This window comes from Sesamum indicum, linkage group LG3 (genome assembly GCF_000512975.1).
Source record: "Sesamum indicum cultivar Zhongzhi No. 13 linkage group LG3, S_indicum_v1.0, whole genome shotgun sequence".
In the NCBI taxonomy this organism is placed as follows: Eukaryota; Viridiplantae; Streptophyta; class Magnoliopsida; order Lamiales; family Pedaliaceae; genus Sesamum; species Sesamum indicum.
Window position 1 is genome coordinate 4,054,023 of NC_026147.1, and position 20,014 is coordinate 4,074,036.

Genomic DNA, 20,014 nt, shown 5'->3' on the forward strand with positions numbered 1-20,014 from the left:
CACAGCCCTTGTATTTGGCTAAACACTCCCTCATCGTACAGATTCATAAAAAAAAATCCTACTCTATCAATTTGTTAACGGAGAGTGGGCTTCAGATGCGCACCTGTGAGTGTGAAAGCTTTTTCTTGTATTTGAATTTGTATTTTAAGTGTTTTGTTTTGTGTTTTGAAAATAGGGATAAGTAAGTGTGTGTTAAAGATAGATGATATGTTTGAATTTGTGTTTTGGGGTAATTTAAAATATTTTAAAATAAGTAGTGTATGATTGATGTTGGGATTTGAGAGACAAATCATATATTTTTATATATAAATATGTATATATATAAATATTTTATGTTGTATTTTTTGGAGACAAAAATTACTGTTTATTGTCAAATCATATCTCTTTTTTATATTATGTATATATTTATTATATATATATAGAAAGTTAAAAAATAGAAAAACATGCAGATGATGTATAAAAATATAAAAATAAAACATTGAGTGTGTTTTATCTTATCTCGAAAAATACAAAAACACGAATTCAAATACAGCCTTTGTGTTTTCCTACCACTTATGACATGCGAAAATATCAAAATTGCTTCTTGCTTCTAATATAAATAAAAAAAATGCCATTTAACATCAATAATTGCAATTTGACTATAAATAAAAAAAATTATAAAATTTAAAATTTTATTATAAATTCTTAAAAAAAAGGTTAAAGTTTCAAAAATTATATATTATATAAATGAAAAATGATATTTGAATTCCAAATAAAACTTTGAATAATATTTATTAATTTTTAAATTATTAAAAATAATATGTTACTTTTTAAAACTATTTTTGTCAAAACCGCCCGCCACGGCGAAAGTCATATCTGAGCGACAGCATCTCCTCCACTTGGGAACGACGACATCACCCAAATTTATTGGCCCCCATCTCCTCTATTGAGAAACGGCGACGTTCCCTAGATTTGTGGGAGACGTCGGCACTGCCCAAATTAGAAGGTGTCGCCCTTCTACTTCTCTCGGCAATGACTTTTTGTTGCCCAAAACATTGCACATCGGCATTGACTGCTATTACGTACATCTATATATATTATATTTGTGTATTATATATTTGCTATTATATAAGGATATATTATATATTCACTATTGTTATTTTATGTATTTATTATAAATGTATATAGTTTAATATGGACATTTGATCTTAACGGAGTTATGATCCAATGATGTTATTATTCATCATTATTTATTCTATATATTTAAAAGCTTAAAATTTGGACCATTTAATTCTTAAAATTTAAAAATAAATTGCTGTATATAGTTGATCACATCCAACAGTTGTTATTAATCTGATATAAATCTAACAATTATGAGAAGTAAGCAAATAAGAGTCATTAGCTAAAAAGGTTAACGGTATTAGAGTCATTCAACGGATAGGTCCGAATGCGAAATATTTTAGAAAATACGAGATAGTGTTTATCCTATTCTCATATTAGAGGTTATTTTTATTTTTTTTATTTGCCTTTTAGTGAAAACACCATTTTTTTTAGGCATTTTACCCTAACTAAAACTTATTAGTGTGTGTGTGTGTGTGTGTGTGTGTGTGTTTTTTTAAATTAAATTAAAATCATATATTGACAATATTGTTGAAACTTATTTGCGCTCAAAAATATTACCCTAACCCTTGTTTGGCTAAAGAACTCGCCAGATTCTGTCGCTCGTTTCTTTGGGAAGAAAAACGAAAAAACAGAAAAATCACGCACCCAGACCCACCTTCTCTATCGCCTCCCCGATTAACGGGCGCCCGCCCTTCTCTTTTTTCTTGTCATTCATTGGTTTCATTGTGTTTTCCGTTGTACGCTAATTGAAGAAAGCTATAAATTATAGGCAATAAGGTCAGTTCTTTCCCTTGTTTGGGAAAAAATCTACTCCATATTTAATATACCTGCATGTGCCCTCAGGTCATGTTTGAATATTCAACTGAAGTAAGTATCAGAATTTGAGAAAGGAAGCCCAAGTTTGAGCAATTCGAATTGATGTATGATAATGGAGAGACAATGGTTTCTTGATATGTTTAGAGTAATGGGTTCTTTTTGTTATGCTTTCTGACGCAACTTATCCTTTTGTTTTGTCAGTTAATGCGTGTTCAAGGGAAAATGTGATTGAGTTATGCTTTTTATGCTAGTCTATTGGCAAAGATTCCAGCTTTTCTTGTTATTTGATTACTTTGTTTTTATGGCTGTAAACAGTTTTGCTGCTTCGGCTTCTGGCTTTCATGTTTGGCTGATCAAATTGCTTGAGTGGCTAACAATGCTTCAATTGGACCTTTATTTGTGGGTTTTGTTTTCGAGTTAAGATGTGAGAGTAATTTGCATTAAAACTTTAAGGCTTTAATTTGTTGTGTTACCAAACACCTGCAGTATATTGCAGTTTGTAGTTCCTTTTAGTGGCAGACTTATGCATTCCTTTAGAGTTATCATGTTAAGCATGCTTGCTAGTTCAACTTTGGTTTAGAAAGCTAATGAAAATGATGCTAATAGCTAGTTTAGAAGTATGTTCGTAATATTTGTAGCCTATTTATGGAAGAGCTTTTCCCGTTTAAAGTTGGTATAATTCATTAAATGAGGAAATTGAATAAAAAAGAGATTTGTTCTCTTAATTTGATTACCAACCTGAAAGAGAGAGAACTGAGGCATTTGAGATTGCTATTCAATTTGCATGAAACAAGTAATACTAAGTGAACTTTGCTTTTGTAACAGGTCTATACTTCACAGTTTATAAGTTATGTATGCAAGGAGAATAAAGTATAAAAACCAGAGATGGAATTATGTGGTTCGACAAGGCAAATATTCCTGTAGCTCTAACTGCCGTGATTATTCTGTTGGACAACGGTTGAGCCCCGCACCAAGAGCTAGTAGTTTGATTGAGAGATATTTGTCGAATTCTTCAGTGTTATTAGGTATTGCTCCTGAACGAAGGTCCACAAGATTGTATTGGAGGTCGGACAATAGTTGGAGAAATTGTTTGCTAAGACCTTATAGTTCCGAAGGTGATGGAAGGAATGCAAGCGAGGATAAGCGTGCTCTTACCAAAGATGTGGCTGATTGTGATAAGGAAAAGATTCCCAGGGAAAGTACAACTGACAGTGCAAGACATTCTGATGCACATGCTCGACTTGGAGAGCAAGATCAAATGGAGTGGCTCAAAAATGAAAAGCTTGCTATAGAGAGTAAAAAGAAGGAGTCCCCTTTTCTAAGTCGACGAGAAAGATTTAGAAATGAGTTTTTGCGAAGGGTTGTTCCATGGGAAAAAATAACTGTGTCATGGGATAATTTTCCTTATTATCTCCAGTACGTGCTATCCAAGATTTGTCTTTTCTTCTCTTGCATCTGATATTTACTTCTTTGGGCTGAACATCATTATTCTGCAGCGATCACACTAAAAAGCTTTTGGTGGAATGTGCGGCCTCCCATTTGAAACATAAGAAGTTTACCACTGATTATGGAGGACGTTTGACTTCTTCAAGTGGGAGAATTCTGCTTCAGAGCATTCCAGGTCAGAGTTTGACTATCCTACTCAGCATACACTTTTGGCACAACTATCTTAATTGAATAAATACAGCCTTTTGGTTTCCTTTCAATTAAAATGAATACTTGGTTTGAAGGTACGGAGTTATACCGGGAAAGATTGGTCAGGGCACTTGCTCGGGATTTACAAGTTCCAGTAATGGTGCTTGATGGCAATATTTTAGCTCCTTATGTAAGTTGGAATGCATTTCCCTTCATATGGTGTGTGCCCCTCATCAGTCAAAGAGTACAGAATTCTTATTTGGCGTAGAGAGAAAATTAAACTTTTGAAGCAAAATAATTCTAAAAACATCTTCCTCTTGTTATAAGAAAGGTCAAGATAAGAATAAGTGTTACTCTTCTATTCAGATTTCATAAGAAATTGTTGCTTTGCACTTCTGCTTTGATTTTTCAGGATTTTAATGAAGATGAAAGTGAATCAGATGAGGAAAATGCTGAAACATCAGAGTCAGAAGTTGAGGATGAAAATGATGCAAGTAATGAGGAAGATTATACAAGTGGTGGTGAGGCAAGAACTGATGGTAGTGATGATGAAGTTGATATCCATGCCTCGGCTGAAGCTCTGAGAAAGCTAATCCCTTACAACATTGAAGAGTTCGAGAAGGTAACATTTTTGTGAAGTTTCAACAGTTGTTACTCCTAGCACATAAGGTGAATAAAAGAAGGAAATAAGTACACAACATTGTTCATGTTTCACCCTGGGCATCATTCTTTACAACTTAATGAGTTGTTCTACACATACCTCATACACAAATGACACACTTTCTGCGAGACATTTTCTGGACATTTATCAACTTTATCACATCATACTGTATAAGAATTGAAAGTTAAATCTCTTGATTACCTGAAGTAGTTGGAACTAAGTTTTCTTTGGCAATCAAGACATTTGCAAGGGTTATTCTCTTTAGAGGGTTATGAGAGGTACTATAATGAGCTATGAATTAGATCTGTATTTTAGTGGTTCATATCTTTGTCTAGCAGAGTGTTTCTGGAGAATCCGAAACCTCCTCTACATCTTCAACATCGGAAAGTGGGGAGCCTTCTGATAAAGCTAACCGTCCACTGAAGAAAGGTACCACATTTTCTAGTGCTGTGCTAAATGTAAAATTTTATCTTAAATTGTGGTAAGTTTATATTTCTTTTTATGATATGCTTCATATGAGTTAATACTACCAATGTCTTAAAAGATTTTAAATGTATAATTCTGCCTGCGTACATCTTTATTTTGGACTTCTGCAATTCTACACAGAAGATTATGCGTGTGCAGATCAGTTTCCTCTTAATTACTTAATTGAAGATGAGCAGAAAGGTGCTTGCAGTTTGTCTTTAGCATGTCACTTACTGTCCTCATAACATTAATTATTTTGGCCTCCATAAAATTAAGATACTTTCATCGCTTTGTATCACTATTTCAGAGAGCTGTTTAGAAAACCTGCTATTAGCATAATTTTTTGAAGATTCCTCTTTGTCATCAGGTAAATAATTCCAATTTTGCAACACAACCATGTTCTAGAAATCTGAACTCTTGTGTTGTCACCTCATGAATATGCTTTTTATCAATATTGGGAAAATCTATCCTGAACCATCTCTAGTTGGACTAACTTTACTCATGAGACACGTGATTTTCATTTGCAAGTAATTAGTTTCAACAGCCTGGGCAAGTGGATTCTCACTTGTATGTGATTAGTTAGGATTCACCAACTGGATCTTAAATACGATTTTCCCTATAACTAAAGTTTCATAATGGATCACTTGTTTACTCTTAGGAATGAGTGAATCTTAACCATTCAATTCTTCTTCGCTTAATATATCAAATATGTTTCTGTTGCCAGGAGATCGAGTGAAGTACATTGGACCGTCCGTTTGCATCGAAGCGAATAACAGGTAACTGTCTTTAAATGGCACTTGATATGAAACTTATTCTTATTCTTTGGGGTCTTTTCTCCCAGTGACTGTCAATAGTGGGCGTGCTCCATTCTAAAACATGTAGTCTATTGTATCAGATATCTTGTATTTGATCACTGCCAATTTTGCAAGCACTATGCATTTTTTTTAACCATGAATTACTTGGTTGCTTGCATAGTTTCCCTGCCAATTGATTAGGATTGAATTTCTTTACATGGTATAAATATTTGGGGAAAAGAAATTTTACTCTATGCAAATGTCTGACTCTTGAGGCTTTAGTTTTTTCCTGTTTCTTTTGATTGGATTCTTGATTTGTTTGTTTTGTATGTTCCAATAGGAATTTTGTGTGGTAGAGTATTACAACGTTTGCTGTTCGCATTTACTCTCAGGGACTTCATTATATCCTAGTTCCTTGCTAAGACCCTATTCTCACATTTAGTGAGGTACCAGTAAATTTGTGGTAATTACCTCAAGTTATTGATCCAATGGGTGATATCACCAACGCAAATTCAAATATGGAATTCTGATTGCTTTAGTTGTTCCCATTACCATTGCATTTCGTACTACTTAGGTTTTTACTTGTGGTATTGCTCAGATATTAGCTGCTTCCTCTTGTTTTCGAGCTATTTTTCCATCTCCTTTATTGCTGCTGATAAAGAAGCTCCAGTATAGTGGTTAAGCAGTTTAAGAAACAAGAATCATGTAAATATAAAAAGTTTCTGTGACCATTTCTATGAGAAATAATTAAGCTTTCTGATGGTCAAACTTCCTCTCGACCTGAGAAGAATGTTGTCTAATCCTAGAGTAAATGAAAGAGAAGGTTAGAACAAGCAACTTGATATAGTGGATTGTCAGAGGCCGTACTTAGGAAGCGGAAAACTTTCTTGGGTTTCCTTTGTGAGGATTAGGTGGAGAAGAAACTCTACGGATCATTTCACATGACGCTTAGTCCAGCCTCCTATTATTTTCTTGTATTTTTTTTATCTCGATGAGACATGAGATATCTAATTTATACTTTAAAGAAGTGTGCTCCAGTTTTCCTTGCTGGAATAATTATGGCCTGGGCGCCCAATATACAAAGAATACAGAAGCAGTTGTTACTTAAGCACGTAAGCTATGAGACCTGGTTTTGGCCATAATGATATTGTGAATTTCCTTCATTAAACTATTTTTTCTTTTAATTTTATTCTCTTTCAAATAATATTGGGAATCTCGCATGCGAAGTTAGCCTCCATACAAGCTTCTATCCGGTATGAATACTTAGGATCAACAATTAAGATTTGTGTAACAGGTGACCTTTCTCATACATTTCCATTTTACCTCTAAAATATTAAATGATTCATATCCATACCCGATTAGAGGAAATGTAACAATCAGAAATCTTCATTCACTTCTTTCTTCTCACCCTCTGTGAGTGTGGGTAGGGCCGGGAGTGTTACTAGTTTATATTAAAAACTTCTTCAGGAGAGAACATTGCCCGTGATCTTTGAACTTGTCTGCACCTGATAATTGAAAATCCAATTCATCACAGGATTGTATTGGGGAAGATACCAACACCTGATGGTCCGACAAATGCTTATACTGTTATTCGTGGCAGGTGGGTTGGTAAGTTGTTCAGATGCATGTACAAAAGCTAGTGTTTTGTTTATGCTGTGCTCAGAATTGTAGTCGTCTTTTATTCTCCGAAAAAAGGATTTTAAATTGAATTTCCAGAACAGCATTTTGGTAGACATTAATGATGGTCCCTTGGTGTTCCTAACACTGAGTATATTTTTTCATGTGGTTTGCTTGACGTAGCTGCTTTGGGCAACCTTTCTTTATCGCATTTTTCCTTCTTTTGATTTAGCTAAGTTATCTTGTTGAGTTTTGCTGATGGTTCTCTGAATATCTTCATTTTCTTATCAATTGAGTTATACTCTCTTGTTCTCCATCCGGTGTGCATTTGCCGGTATTTTCTGGATATTTCCTGTATGCTTGCAGTTTCATTTGGATTATGAACTGGTTAATTTTACAAACAATCTCTCTTTTCAGGTCATTGTCTAGTGGTCAACGAGGGGAGGTGTATGAAGTGAATGGCGAACAAGTAGCTGTTATTTTTGATATTGGTGGCAATACAACAGACGAAGTGAAGGATGAGAAAACTGCAGAAAATGCTGCAAAACCGTCGGTTTGTTGGCTTCATGGTAAATATTAGTCACTTATAACCAGAATATTTGGAGTCCACTTTAGTGTAAATAGTGTAACTGGAGGTTATAACGTCGCTTCAGTTGTAGTACAGTATTGGTTACACTACTTTATGATGATTTATCCTAGTACTTAATTTTTTTATGGCCTGCAAAACATTGTACATGATGGTGTGCCACATTCTCAATCCATAAACATATTGACCATAGGCTGCCCTTTCTGTCATCTTCAATTCGCAGTGAAGGATATCGAACATGACCTTGATGCTCAAACTCATGACTGCTATGTTGCAATGGAAGTGCTTTGTGAGGTACTGGTTTCTGATTGAGATGCGATGGGCTTGCAAGTTTTCAGAGTTTGTATGTTTTGTATAACTATAGTTTTCCATGATGATTGCAGGTATTGAAGTCTCAACAACCACTTATCGTCTATTTTCCAGATTCTTCACTGTGGTTATCAAGGGCTGTTTCCAAGTCAAATCGGAAAGAGTTTGTTCGCAAAGTGCAAGAGATGTTCGACCAATTGTCAGGACCTGTAGTGTTGATTTGTGGACAAAACAAAGTGGAAACCGGGTCAAAAGAAAAGGAGAAATTTGTAAGTTTCAGTTCACCAGATTTTACTCTCATTTGGATCTCCTCTGTGCTCAATTTGTACGTCTATTTCTGTAACCAAAAGAGACTGTCATTTGTATCTCCTCTGCGCTTAAAGGGCTTGAAGCTTATATATCTAACTTTTTCTTTTTGTTTCAACAGACAATGATACTTCCAAATTTGGGCCGTCTTGCTAAGTTGGTAATGCTTTCAAGTCTGAAATTCTTTTATGTTCATCCGAAACTTATTCTGTTTTGTACCTTTTATGCGGTCTCTTAGTAAAGTTAACTGCTTGATCTCTTTTATAATAAGGATTCTTATTTATATCAGGCACGTTTGTCTTGATGGTTCTTCTTACAAAGAAATTTCACAATTCTAGATTATGATATCCACAGTTGGGAAACAAGATGTTCCTTCTTTTTTGGGATTTTAGGATTTGCAGAAATATTCTTGTAACTTTCTCCGTGCATACCCTGCTCAAGGACTCATTTAGTGGCTGTTTATGAGCCCCCCAACGCACCACACACATACACACACAAGAAAAGGATAAAATTATCTGTAAGAGTTGACTGTAATTTTCATGTAGCCATAAATTTTTTAGAAGAGCCCAAGGTCAACCTTGCACATCTGAAATAAATCAAGTCCTTTTAGACCTTTGCACTGAAATATATACATATTCAAGTTAGTTACTTTAAAGGAATAATGAGATACAGACAGCAGGAGATTGATATTTAATTTGCATATTCTTTTACATAAGTGTTATAATTTGTAAGTGATTTTCTTTTATCTCTGGGCATCTAGTTGTGATTTGTGATGTAATGAAACTGTTTAGTTTGAAGTATCTTTGTTTGCATTATGGCTTCGTGAAATGTTGTTAGTTTATGTCTTTTGTTTACACTGCAGGAGTCAAGTAATGTCTTGGTTTAGCATAGGCCTGTAATGTTCATGATGTAATGTGAGGTTTTCTATTTTTTCAGCCTCTTCCTTTGAAGAGACTTACCGAGGGATTAAGAGCCAGCAAACGATCTGGAGAGGATGAAATATATAAGCTGTTCACAAATGTGATGTCTATATATCCCCCAAAGGTAATATTTTGGATCTGCCTCATATTTTGGAAACCTAAGGCGTTGCTGCTACTTTTTCTTTGATGAAGGTTCTCTATACATTATATCTGTTATCTGCTAGATGTTTCATGATCTGCATTATCTTGATTAGCCAAAAAATCATGAAAAGAATTTCAACGTTCTTCATTGATCTTTTGATTTATCTCCTTCGGTAATTCTTACTGCAAATAACTTGTCAGATCACTTTTTAAGATACGTGAATATCCCTGGTAACTTTTCCTTAAGAGCATGATTATAAACAGGATGATTTTTGTTACTTGCCTCCAGTCACAATATCAAAAGCTTTGGCATCCTAAAGTAGTTGGGCCATATTAAACATATGCACCTACACTGGTGGAAACATGAAAAAAGGACCATAGTGGTTATTTGTTTATTATTTGTGATTATGAAATAATTTGGAAGAATGAGGAGAGTCGGCAATATTGCTTGATAATTGCAGGAGGAAGATCTTTTGAGGATATTCAATAAACAGATTGAAGAAGATAGGAGGATAGTGATATCTCGAAGCAACTTGACTGAAATTCATAAGGTACATCCACAATTTTGTTGTGGTGTTATGTTGGTTATCAGGCATTTTGCTTTGATTTTTGAACATTTGCCGACAGACTCTTCTTGGTCATATTGTCTGTTTGGCTTGTTGATTTTGTTTGGAGGAATGAATATTTTGAACCATGGACTAATATATAAGCTATTTACTCATTTCAGGTTCTTGAGGAACACGACTTATCATGCATGGACTTGTTGCATGTAAACACTGATGGTGTGATATTGACAAAAGAGAGTAAGTATACTCATTTCCTCAACCATGTTCAGATATACATAAATATGCTAAAACACAACCCCTGTGGCCATTATTCGATCAAGTCACTACCTTTATTTGTTTTCAAATCTTTGTCTTCTCCTGCAGCCGCCAAGTATTGTAAGTTTCTTGTATCAACGGTGATGTGAGGTGTACAAAGTCTTTTCTGGAGTGATATCTCCATCCGCAACCCCCAGCTTTAAGTGGTTGAGTACCTCCAAAATGAAAATCGATAGGATTTGCAGTGCTCTATGCAGACTGAAAGTACTGCCTCTGGAAAATAGCACCTCAATTAATATATAAATGTACAAATACTGGGTGCACAGATAGAGTTAGAATTCAATTGGAATTGCTAGTTTAAAAAATCATTTAATGAATTTTGACCATACTGTATTGATGTTTTACTTTGGTACAAGGAATTTTCAATTTGAATTGGAACTACTATCCAAAACAAACGGCCTTGGTTCTCCACTAACCTCCAGCCACATCCAACTGGAAAGAAATGGGTCCTTGCTGAGAAAAAAAGACACTTGATAAACCAAGGCCTAGTATAAGAAAAAGGTCCAGAATTCCTGCCCAAAATGAATATATAAAGTTTAAATGAAACACTAGATAAAAGTAAATATATATAGATGAGGGGCAATAAATTTTAATGGTAATCCAAAAGACCAGTTTGTGAGTAAGTTCTAGAAATCTGGATTATATAATAGAAGTTTGACCATAAAAATTTAGTTGTTCTTATAAGTAAAATTCAACAAAAACAGGAAATAAATACATTGTGACCAATAATTTATCCTTGTCAGGTCACATGGTCGGCAACTGCACATAGTTTTCTGCTACTGCTATGGCTGTGTTGGATGTATGAGCGGTGGCTGGGGGGGTTTGCGGGTAGGCTGGCTGGGGTATCTTGAACGTGCATATCTGGAGGTGGTGAAGGATGGAACCAGTAAATAACCTTAGTTTTCAGTGAGAATGTATTTCTTTCCATCAGGTTTCACCGAAGTCCAAAGAATTCAAATTATTGGAAATAGCTAACAATTCCTTCTGCCATTTGCCAAGCCAAATTTCAAGATTATAGTTCTACTTCCCAATTCCAATTCCTTGTGCTGAATTCCGAGAAACCAGCATGCTTTCACAATGCCTTTCATTCTGCAGGAAATCACATGTTAGTAGTTTTGACGCTTGGCATTTAGATGGTAGGATAAAGAGTTTTTTGGAAGATTCCCCTACCTGTGTAAGATAAAGTTGACAGTAAGAGCTTAAATGCAGATGGAACTTCGTGGATAGCTGCTCCTACAAATGAAGTAAAAGGACCCCATGCTGACTATGGAAAGGAGTGTATAGACAGTTGTTGGCTTTCGTCTTATCATTTGGAAATGGATTTTGCTAGCGAATATTTTGTTGTACTTGTGACATTATTCTGAACTTGTGGAGACAGCTCGATTTTGCATATTAAGGCATTGATAAATTGGAACATGCCCATTGATAAATGTTAGTTGCATCATATTATGCATTAATACTGATACCAATATAACCAACAAGAAGTTTCCGTTCACTACATGAGCTCAACCTTGAATATGGAAAGATTTAGTTTTTCTTTCTTTCTTTGCATTAAATGTTGCAAGCTGAGATTAAATGATAGACTGTAAATTATGTAGTTTATGTGTTTGGTAGTAATGGAGTTGGTTAAAATATTACAATTCTGCTTTTGTTCATGATTCTAATGACTATGCAATTCCATTTTGTTTGTGGTTACAGAAGCAGAAAAGGTTGTTGGCTGGGCCAAAAGTCATCACCTTTCCTCTTGTCTCCTTCCTTCCGTTAAGGGGGATCGGTTGCAGTTGCCTCGTGATAGGTAATAATTTCTGTTGTTGTGGTTATCTGAGAATAAATGTTTATCTTCTTAAAGTTGATTGCTGTTAATTATAATGTGTAGCCTTGAACTCTCAATTTTGAGGTTAAAGGAGCAGGAAGCAGCATTGAAGAAGCCTTCACAGAATCTGAAGGTTTTTTCTTCTTTTATTATTATATGAAACACCATTCACACCTTTTCTGGTTGTGCTGAAGAAAAACTTGTTGCAGAATCTTGCTAAGGATGAGTATGAGAGCAACTTTGTTTCGGCAGTAGTTCCTCCAGGGGAGATTGGTGTAAAATTTGATGATGTTGGTGCCCTTGAAGATGTGAAGAAGGCATTGAATGAACTTGTGATTCTCCCGATGCGGAGGCCTGAGCTGTTCTCCAGTGGAAATTTGTTGCGGGTAACTTATCGTTACACATACTATGGCCAATTTTCATTTTATTGCCCTTGCAAATTGTAAAGCCGCCCTTTTCTTGTCAGCCTTGCAAAGGCATATTACTTTTTGGTCCCCCCGGAACTGGAAAAACCCTTCTTGCTAAAGCGCTTGCAACTGAGGCTGGGGCTAGTTTCATCAGCATTACTGGTTCAACACTGACATCTAAGGTAAGTGAAATTCCGCCCCTAGACATTTCTAATGTTGCAGAGTTCTATTTTCTGCAGTTTGAGTTGGACCTGCTCATGAAGAAAGATTAGCTGATGTTAGTTCATTTGTGTGGTCATAATGCATTGGGCCTCTATCTCTAATAATTAATTTGACTTCTACTGGTGTACGTGTGTTATGGCAAAGGCTTTCCTAGAAGTGCTTCTGGGTTACCCGTCCTAATGTCAAATTGTCTAAAATACCACCAGCTACTATACTAATTATTGCTGTTGGCAACCAATCTGGAGATCAATAATCTGGATCTATGGATGTTAATTGGGACTAGGCCCATAGTGACAGTGAGTGTTTTGGACTATGATTTCTTTTGTGCATTTGCAATCGACAGAATTTTCTCAATGGTTCAACGTTTAGTGCAAATGAGTACCGCCCTATTGCTTAGGTGATAGGGTATTGTATTTGCTTTCAAAATAAATCCTTTCTTTTGAATAGAAAAGATTGAAATTTGCGTAGTGAGATATGTAAAAAAAGGAGGTTGAAATAAGATCAGGAAATAAAGTTGCTATATCCTCCAGTATCACGGGGCCTGGACAAACTATTGAATGGAACAAAAGCTTGGTAGATGTTGGTGAGACATCCCTTAAGACTGAGTGACTTTGACTCTAGGATTGATGCTTAAAAATTTGCCAGTCTGCTGTGTGGTGTAATTTTTTTCCTGAATTTAAAAAATTTTGTAAGGTGATATTTTTTAGACTCTATTCATTTAGATTTCCTCCTTTAAGTCTTAATACAATACAGTACAGAAAAGTGAAATAGAAAAAAGTTATGGACCATTGCGCACACTGGCGAGAAATTTGAGTAGCATAGATCAAATCAATGCATGTGGTTAAGCTAAGAGAAAGCAGGTTGCATGTGGTTAAGGCAAGAGAAAGCAGGTTGATTTATATAATACAGGTAGTCCTTGTTTTCAGTTTTATGTGTTGGGAAGGTTGCATTGGTATGTGCGGTGCTGGTAGAGAATAGAACACGAAGCTTGTTGAACTGGTTAAGTATGTACCTTTTCAAATAGAAATTATGATTTCCACCAAATTCACAGTAGCACATGCCACAAGATACCTTGCCATATTGGCATTTGTAATGTGTCCATCAGATATCTATCTTTGACTCATGTACATTTGGTTCTGTGCAAAATATTGCCCCTGAGAGATTTTTGACACGCCTGAGAGGTTTTTGACACTGAAAGTACAGCACAAGTTACATACTCATGTTGTTGGATTGTTTCGACATTCGGACACATGCACATGAAAAAGTTAAAAAAAAAAAACAATGAATAAAGTTACTCGTGAAAGGGGATTCTCTATGGACTGGTTCATGAAAATAAGTTGCTAACTCAGATTTGTGTCTATAGTTTTGGATTGTTTAGCATCCAGCATATTTATGTTGTTATGATTTGCTCATTTATTGTAACTTTAGCAGACTAAAGGCAAGTTGTGTATTAGCCATGAAAAATCAGAAATGGGGTTGATATAAGAACAAATTCTTATTCTCAAAGCTTCCATCATTGGGTTCTTATAACATTGTTAATGTTTCTCTTTTGCTTCTCATGCAGTGGTTTGGGGATGCTGAAAAACTTACTAGAGCACTCTTCTCCTTTGCTAGCAAGTTGGCTCCTGTAATTATTTTTGTTGATGAGGTGAGACCTCCTCCGTCATTTGTGCCCCCGATAGTTTATAGTAATTATTACACAGAGCAATATGCATGAGCTTCACCGAGGCTCAATGGACTTTTGCAAGTGACAAAGTCTAATATATTTCATCCTTTTTGTGTCGCATGAGGTGACAGTCCCCTTTTTGCTTTGTTAATATTTTTTCCTGTGTGCCATGCCTGTGAGTGCAGGTTGACAGCTTGCTTGGTGCTCGTGGCGGTGCTTTTGAGCACGAGGCAACTAGACGAATGCGGAACGAGTTTATGTCAGCTTGGGACGGCTTGAGGTCGAAAGACAGTCAGAGAATCCTTATCCTTGGTGCTACAAATAGACCGTTTGACCTTGATGATGCTGTCATTCGCCGCTTACCTAGAAGGTAAATTCTTTGGAAGTTGCAAGTCCATATTGTACCATTTCTGCTTTTCCAAATGTTCATTAAATCTTTGCGAGCTCATGCAACAAATTGAAATGTTTGAACTGCCACTCTGAGAATATGTTTGGTCGCTTTTAGGATTTACGTGGACCTCCCAGATGCTGAGAATCGTCTGAAAATTCTCAAGATAATACTAGCTCGAGAAAATCTGGAATCTGGATTTCCTTTTGAACAACTGGCAAATGCTACTGAAGGTTATTCAGGGAGTGATCTAAAGGTGATGCATCGAATTCCTTATGTGGAAATAGATCAATTGCTACTCATGTCTAAACTTTCTTTACATTTTTATCTCTGCAGAACCTTTGCATTGCTGCAGCATATAGACCTGTCCAAGAATTGCTAGAAAAAGAAAGCAAGGTGAACACTATGACAATCCTTTGATAATTCTAGTTTCAACATCTACCAACTAGGATAGGAAGGTCGGGAAAATTGAATGAAGTTTGAGGAGTTTTCTTTCAGAAAAAAAGGAGGGGGGTGGGGGGGAGGTGCAAGGATCTTTTCTTCCCTCTCCTAAAAAAACATGGCTTGAATTGTTACATTTTCCTCCCATATATCATGATATCTTTCTTCTTAGCATGTCTTTCGGCTATCTCCTTACAGGGCGACAAACATGATGGGCTTCCAGTTTTGAGACCACTCAAGTTGGAAGATTTTACTCATTCTAAAGCCAAGGTATAGCAAGAGAATATGATTCTAAAACTCCCCTCCCCCTCTTGTGTCTCTCTTAGGCCGAAGGAAATCAAAATTAATATCACACTGTTTCCTCAATGGCTCCGTTGATTTTTCACAAAAATATGCAGGTGGGGCCATCAGTAGCATATGATGCAGCCAGCATGAACGAGCTGAGAAAATGGAATGATCAATATGGTGAAGGTGGAAGCCGCAGAAAATCACCATTTGGCTTTTGACATCAACAATCAACTGAATACTTCAACGTTTTTTTGTTTCCAATAGATAGTCGAAAACTGCAGAAAGCTGTATCCATGAGGTGAACTTCTAGCCTTTTTTTCTCTCAATGTGTGAGACACGGAGAGAGACAGAGACCCTCCTATACATCACTTCATTTCGTAGGTTTCCTATAGGCGTAGACGCAGAGAAAGAACAAGGCTAATTTGCCTTTGTATATTTAGTAATTTTAACTCAGTAAATCTTGCTTTCTTGTAAATGATCTTAATGGTCCTATTTTAGCTGCAGTTACCAGTTATTCCCAGGGTAGAAGAAGTTCTCTCGCCATACTTACCATGACCTATCGCTAGCAGTCGGTTGTTATTCGACTACGAATTTAGTTGTTTTTCTTACCGTTGACAGACACTGGTCGATATATATCGGAATTTAGTAATTTTTTGTACAACAGAATGATGCTATACTGAAGAAAATTTGGGCTACCGGTTATATGTGCATCAAGGTCATTAAATCATTGTAGTCTAAGTAAGAATATATATACAAATTATCCCGCAATTGAATTTATGATATTTTCACTGTTTATATGTTTTTCTACCATATAATTCGTATAGATTCATTGGTATCGAGTTTCATATATGCATCAAATACGTCAGTCATATGTAAGTTTGTTTTAAAAAATATATATATATTTTATGAATATTCCTAATGTGTACCTGAAAAGTATTTAGGAGTAGTGAATCATGTTTGAATATTCTTTGAGATGTACGTTTGATGCTGACATGCAGCCCAATCTTAGTCACCACCCAAGTCAAAGTGTTCTTTGGCATTTTTCTGTGGACTTTTGATTTTTATCTTAATATTTTCTTATAATTATGGTTGAGTACTCTAAGGTGAGGAAATTTAACGTTTGCAAACGCTTATTTTAAATATTTATCAGCTTATCATTGAAAATAAGTTGAAAAAAGTGTTTTATTTCACAGTTTTTGTTTTTTTAAATTATTTAAATTAAATTAATTTAAGTTAACAGTTATGAATATTTTTTTTATTAATTTTTGCAGCTTATAGTAAAATTATAGATAATAAGCTATTTTTTTTTCAAATATTTCAATTTCAGGTGTTTTTTTTAATTTTTTTAAATATTCTAAAATTTTACTAACGGTTGACCGAAAAACTAATAAAAAATAGATTTATTTAGTGATATACTTATACTTCTATGACCATATTCTTCGAATCTTTCAAAATTAAATGGATGATATTTTTTTCTAATATTTTTGCTCCATAAAATTCGAGATTGCAAGAAATATAGTGTGAGGAGTCTTTTTTTTTTAATGGTATTGTAAAAGATCTTATTTGTTGTGATAAATTATGAATTAATTGTTCATATATTATTTATTGAGAATATTATTTTTACGTTGACTAAAAAAATCTCGATCCCATGTATTTTGATGAGAATATTATTTTTACATCGACTAATTTGATGAGGAAATATAATACAAATTATCGTAATGACACATTGAGAATTTTTTACAACAAATATATTTGGATTTATTACATTTAAAAATAATTAAATAAGAAAAATGAAAAAATAAATAGCCCATGACCGTAATAAAAACTTAATCTTTTATGACAAAAAGAAGACTCTCGTGGCCGCCGTTGTTTTCGGTCCGAACCGGCGAGTCCCATTTCTAGCCTTTGTCCGGACAAAACATTCCAACGAAACCCCATAAAACTTTTGAAAATTACACATTCACCCCATCCTCACTCTTTAGATCTCACCTTCAAGAAACTCTCAGCTCCAAACTCCCAAGTAACAGTCACAGCCCATCACAGACGTTTGCTCCACCATCCCCAAGAATCCAACTGAATGGCCGCTTCGCGCAGGAAAGGCAAGTTCCTGTTTGTATTAAGTGTGTGTTTGCTGTTTTCCGATTCGTTTTATTCCCCATGTTTTTCGTGCCTTAATGTTCTTGCATCAGACATAGACCCATCTCCGAATTCGAACTCAGTAATCGAAACAGACAGTAGAAATGGCAATAATTTTAAGGAAAAATCACTTGACAAAGAAAGCGAGAATCCCGATGTTGTTTTGCTGAAAAAACAGCAGTTTCAATTGGAAAAGCTTGAAGAGTTAGTTAAAAATCTGACCCAGCTTGTTGATAAGTTGGAATCCCGGTTTACTGGGGCTCTGGAGAAAGTAAATACGTTGCCTTTATCGTCATCCCATGATGAAACAAGGGATGCTGAGAGAAGAAGAGAAGAGCCGAGGACTCCTAGTGAAGAAGGGGAGGAGCAGGAGCATGGAAAGGGGGTGAAGGGAGGAGCAGGAAGAGGGGGAGGGGAGGGGCCGGTGTTAGTGAAAAAGTACAATACATTTTGGTCGGAGAGGTTTCAGTTTGTGTCAGCAGTGAAGTTGAGATCCAGCCCGACTTGCTTTAATGTGTTGCCATATAGGGATTTTGAGGGTTTCAGTAAATATTTCGCGGTTGGGGATGATACTGGTAAGTTGTATGTGTTTTTGAGGAGTGGGGATGTTGCACTGGAATTTGACACATTCTTGGAGTCGGAGGGATGGTCGCCCGTTACTGCTATGGTGTCTTACTTGTCGGTTTACAAGAATGAGAGCATAATCATCACTGGACATGAAAATGGCATTGTTTTGATGCTCCGGGTTTGGGAGACGTTAACTGGTGACGAATGGAGTTCGCTCCACGTGGAGAGAGTCAGGAAATTTGATATGCCCGAGTCTGGGGGTTCACAGATTAACATATTAGAAGTGCACCATGTTGGTAGGAAACGATATATTTTGGCAACCGATGCTGGTGGTAAAATTGTTGTTTTCAGGGAGAATGGGACAGTATATGGGACAGTTACTCCCAGTCGACCGCCGATTGCTTTCTTGAAGCAAAGGCTTTTGTTTCTGACGGAGACTGGAGCAGGGTCTTTGGATTTGAGGACGATGAAACTGAGGGAGTCTGAATGTGAAGGGTTTAACAGTTCTTCTGCGAAGAATTATGTTTTTGATGCCACGGACCGATCAAAGGCGTATGGATTCACATTAGAAGGTGAGTTGATCCAAACATTGTTGTTAGGGGATATAATGAATTTCAAGTGTCGGGTTCGATCAAAGAGGAAGCTGGATATTGACAAACCTATGGCTTTACATGCAATCAAAGGTTATCTGCTGATTGCTAACAGGGAGAAGGTCGTTGTGTACAATGTATCATCTCAGCATTATGTTAGGTCTGGTGGTGTCAGGCTTGTGTTCTCTGCCGGCCTTGATGAGATTATAGCATCTTTTTTACATCAGCAAGCGTCTGATGTAGAGGATGAGAAGAGAATGCAAACACCTTTAATTGCGAGCGACTACGAGAAGCTAGTTATTGTTAGTCTTGGGAACGGCTATGTGGCAATGTATCGGTCCAAGCTTCCGGTTTTTAAGAATGAGTTCAACAGCATCTTGTGGACGAGTCCGGTTCTGTTTTTCATTCTTTTCCTCTTTGGAGCATGGCATTTTTTCGCTAATAAGAAGGAAGTTCTTACTTCTTGGGGTCCTGATGACCCATTCAGTTCTGCATCCGTCACAGGTGGAGCACCACTGGGTTCTGGCAGCGGCGACAGGTCTTTTACTGATACTTCAAGAACGTCTGATATTATGGACCTAAGAGGCAGTGGTTTGAGAGGTCCTTCTAGGTATGTCTCTCCACCAAGATTTCCTGGTGGCACAGCCAATTCTTATAGGCCAGGACCCGATGCGGACTCTAGACCTGCTCCTGTTGACCCCCGATTTAGAGCAACTTCAGAGTTGAAATTTAGGGGGTCCAATGTTGAGTCTGCGGGCGTCCCCAAGAGAAGGGAAAGCCTTTTCGGAAATAGTCAAGTTGTTGATGATAGCAATTAACGCGTGCATGTTGCATGTTGTACTCTAATCACTATGTTTACCTGTCAACTAGGTTCTAGCTAGTTGATTTTGTAACATTATAGCGAAAAACAAATAATCAAGAAATCCAAAGCAGTTGTCATAGAACACGTTGAGGTTCTGATTTTGTTACAAAATGCAGTAACGGGTTCTCACATAAAATGGTTTTGCTTCTGTCTGTTAATACATGCTTAAAACAACAAAGAAGTTAGCTCATCAGTTAAAAGCTCGACTGCTATATTGAGGTTGCGAATGGTCGAATCTCCTGTGACGGTCGCTGATGGAGGGAGCCGTCATATGAGGTAAGAAGCAATAAAACTTTCTTCCAATGATTCTTTGAGAAAATCTTAAGCTTTTTGCCTCTTTATTGAAAGAATCTATTCGATTCACAGCGATGTTATACAATGCCACATGTAATAATTGTATAT

The 20,014-nt window shown here is 36.2% G+C and overlaps 2 protein-coding genes across 5 annotated transcripts; both read left to right on the plus strand.

Moving 5' to 3' along the window:
- Positions 1,660-16,239, plus strand: LOC105157217. 4 transcript variants are annotated; one of them, XM_011073559.2, is made up of 25 exons: positions 1,660-1,878; positions 2,743-3,333; positions 3,414-3,538; positions 3,648-3,742; positions 3,965-4,174; positions 4,552-4,642; positions 5,403-5,454; positions 7,007-7,072; positions 7,507-7,658; positions 7,899-7,969; positions 8,059-8,253; positions 8,412-8,450; positions 9,227-9,334; positions 9,813-9,902; positions 10,079-10,154; positions 11,931-12,027; positions 12,109-12,178; positions 12,255-12,431; positions 12,512-12,634; positions 14,239-14,322; positions 14,526-14,710; positions 14,846-14,984; positions 15,065-15,124; positions 15,368-15,439; positions 15,568-16,239. In XM_011073559.2, exons 2-25 carry the CDS (start codon positions 2,768-2,770, stop codon positions 15,673-15,675), a joined length of 3,051 nt encoding a protein of 1,016 aa, XP_011071861.1. In that variant the 5' UTR covers positions 1,660-1,878; positions 2,743-2,767; the 3' UTR covers positions 15,676-16,239. The 4 variants fall into 4 exon arrangements, with proteins under 4 accessions (XP_011071861.1, XP_011071863.1, XP_011071862.1 ...); XM_011073560.2 differs by having other exon boundaries at positions 1,874-1,968; XM_020692678.1 differs by lacking the exon at positions 1,660-1,878 and adding an exon at positions 2,258-2,341.
- On the plus strand, positions 17,377-19,748 carry LOC105157218 (uncharacterized membrane protein At1g75140-like). The gene has a single exon (XM_020692696.1). The coding sequence runs from the start codon at positions 17,535-17,537 to the stop codon at positions 19,566-19,568; it is 2,034 nt and encodes a 677-aa protein (XP_020548355.1). The 5' UTR covers positions 17,377-17,534; the 3' UTR covers positions 19,569-19,748.

Coding starts and splice junctions, on each gene's coding strand:
- LOC105157217 (XM_011073559.2), top strand. CDS start 2,768: ATGTATGCAAGGAGAATAAAGTATAAAAACCAGAGATGGAATTATGTG. Junction 12,179..12,254: donor AGCCTTCACAGAATCTGAAG/GTTTTTTCTTCT, acceptor AACTTGTTGCAG/AATCTTGCTAAGGATGAGTA. Junction 14,711..14,845: donor ATTCGCCGCTTACCTAGAAG/GTAAATTCTTTG, acceptor GGTCGCTTTTAG/GATTTACGTGGACCTCCCAG.
- LOC105157218 (XM_020692696.1), top strand. CDS start 17,535: ATGGCCGCTTCGCGCAGGAAAGGCAAGTTCCTGTTTGTATTAAGTGTG.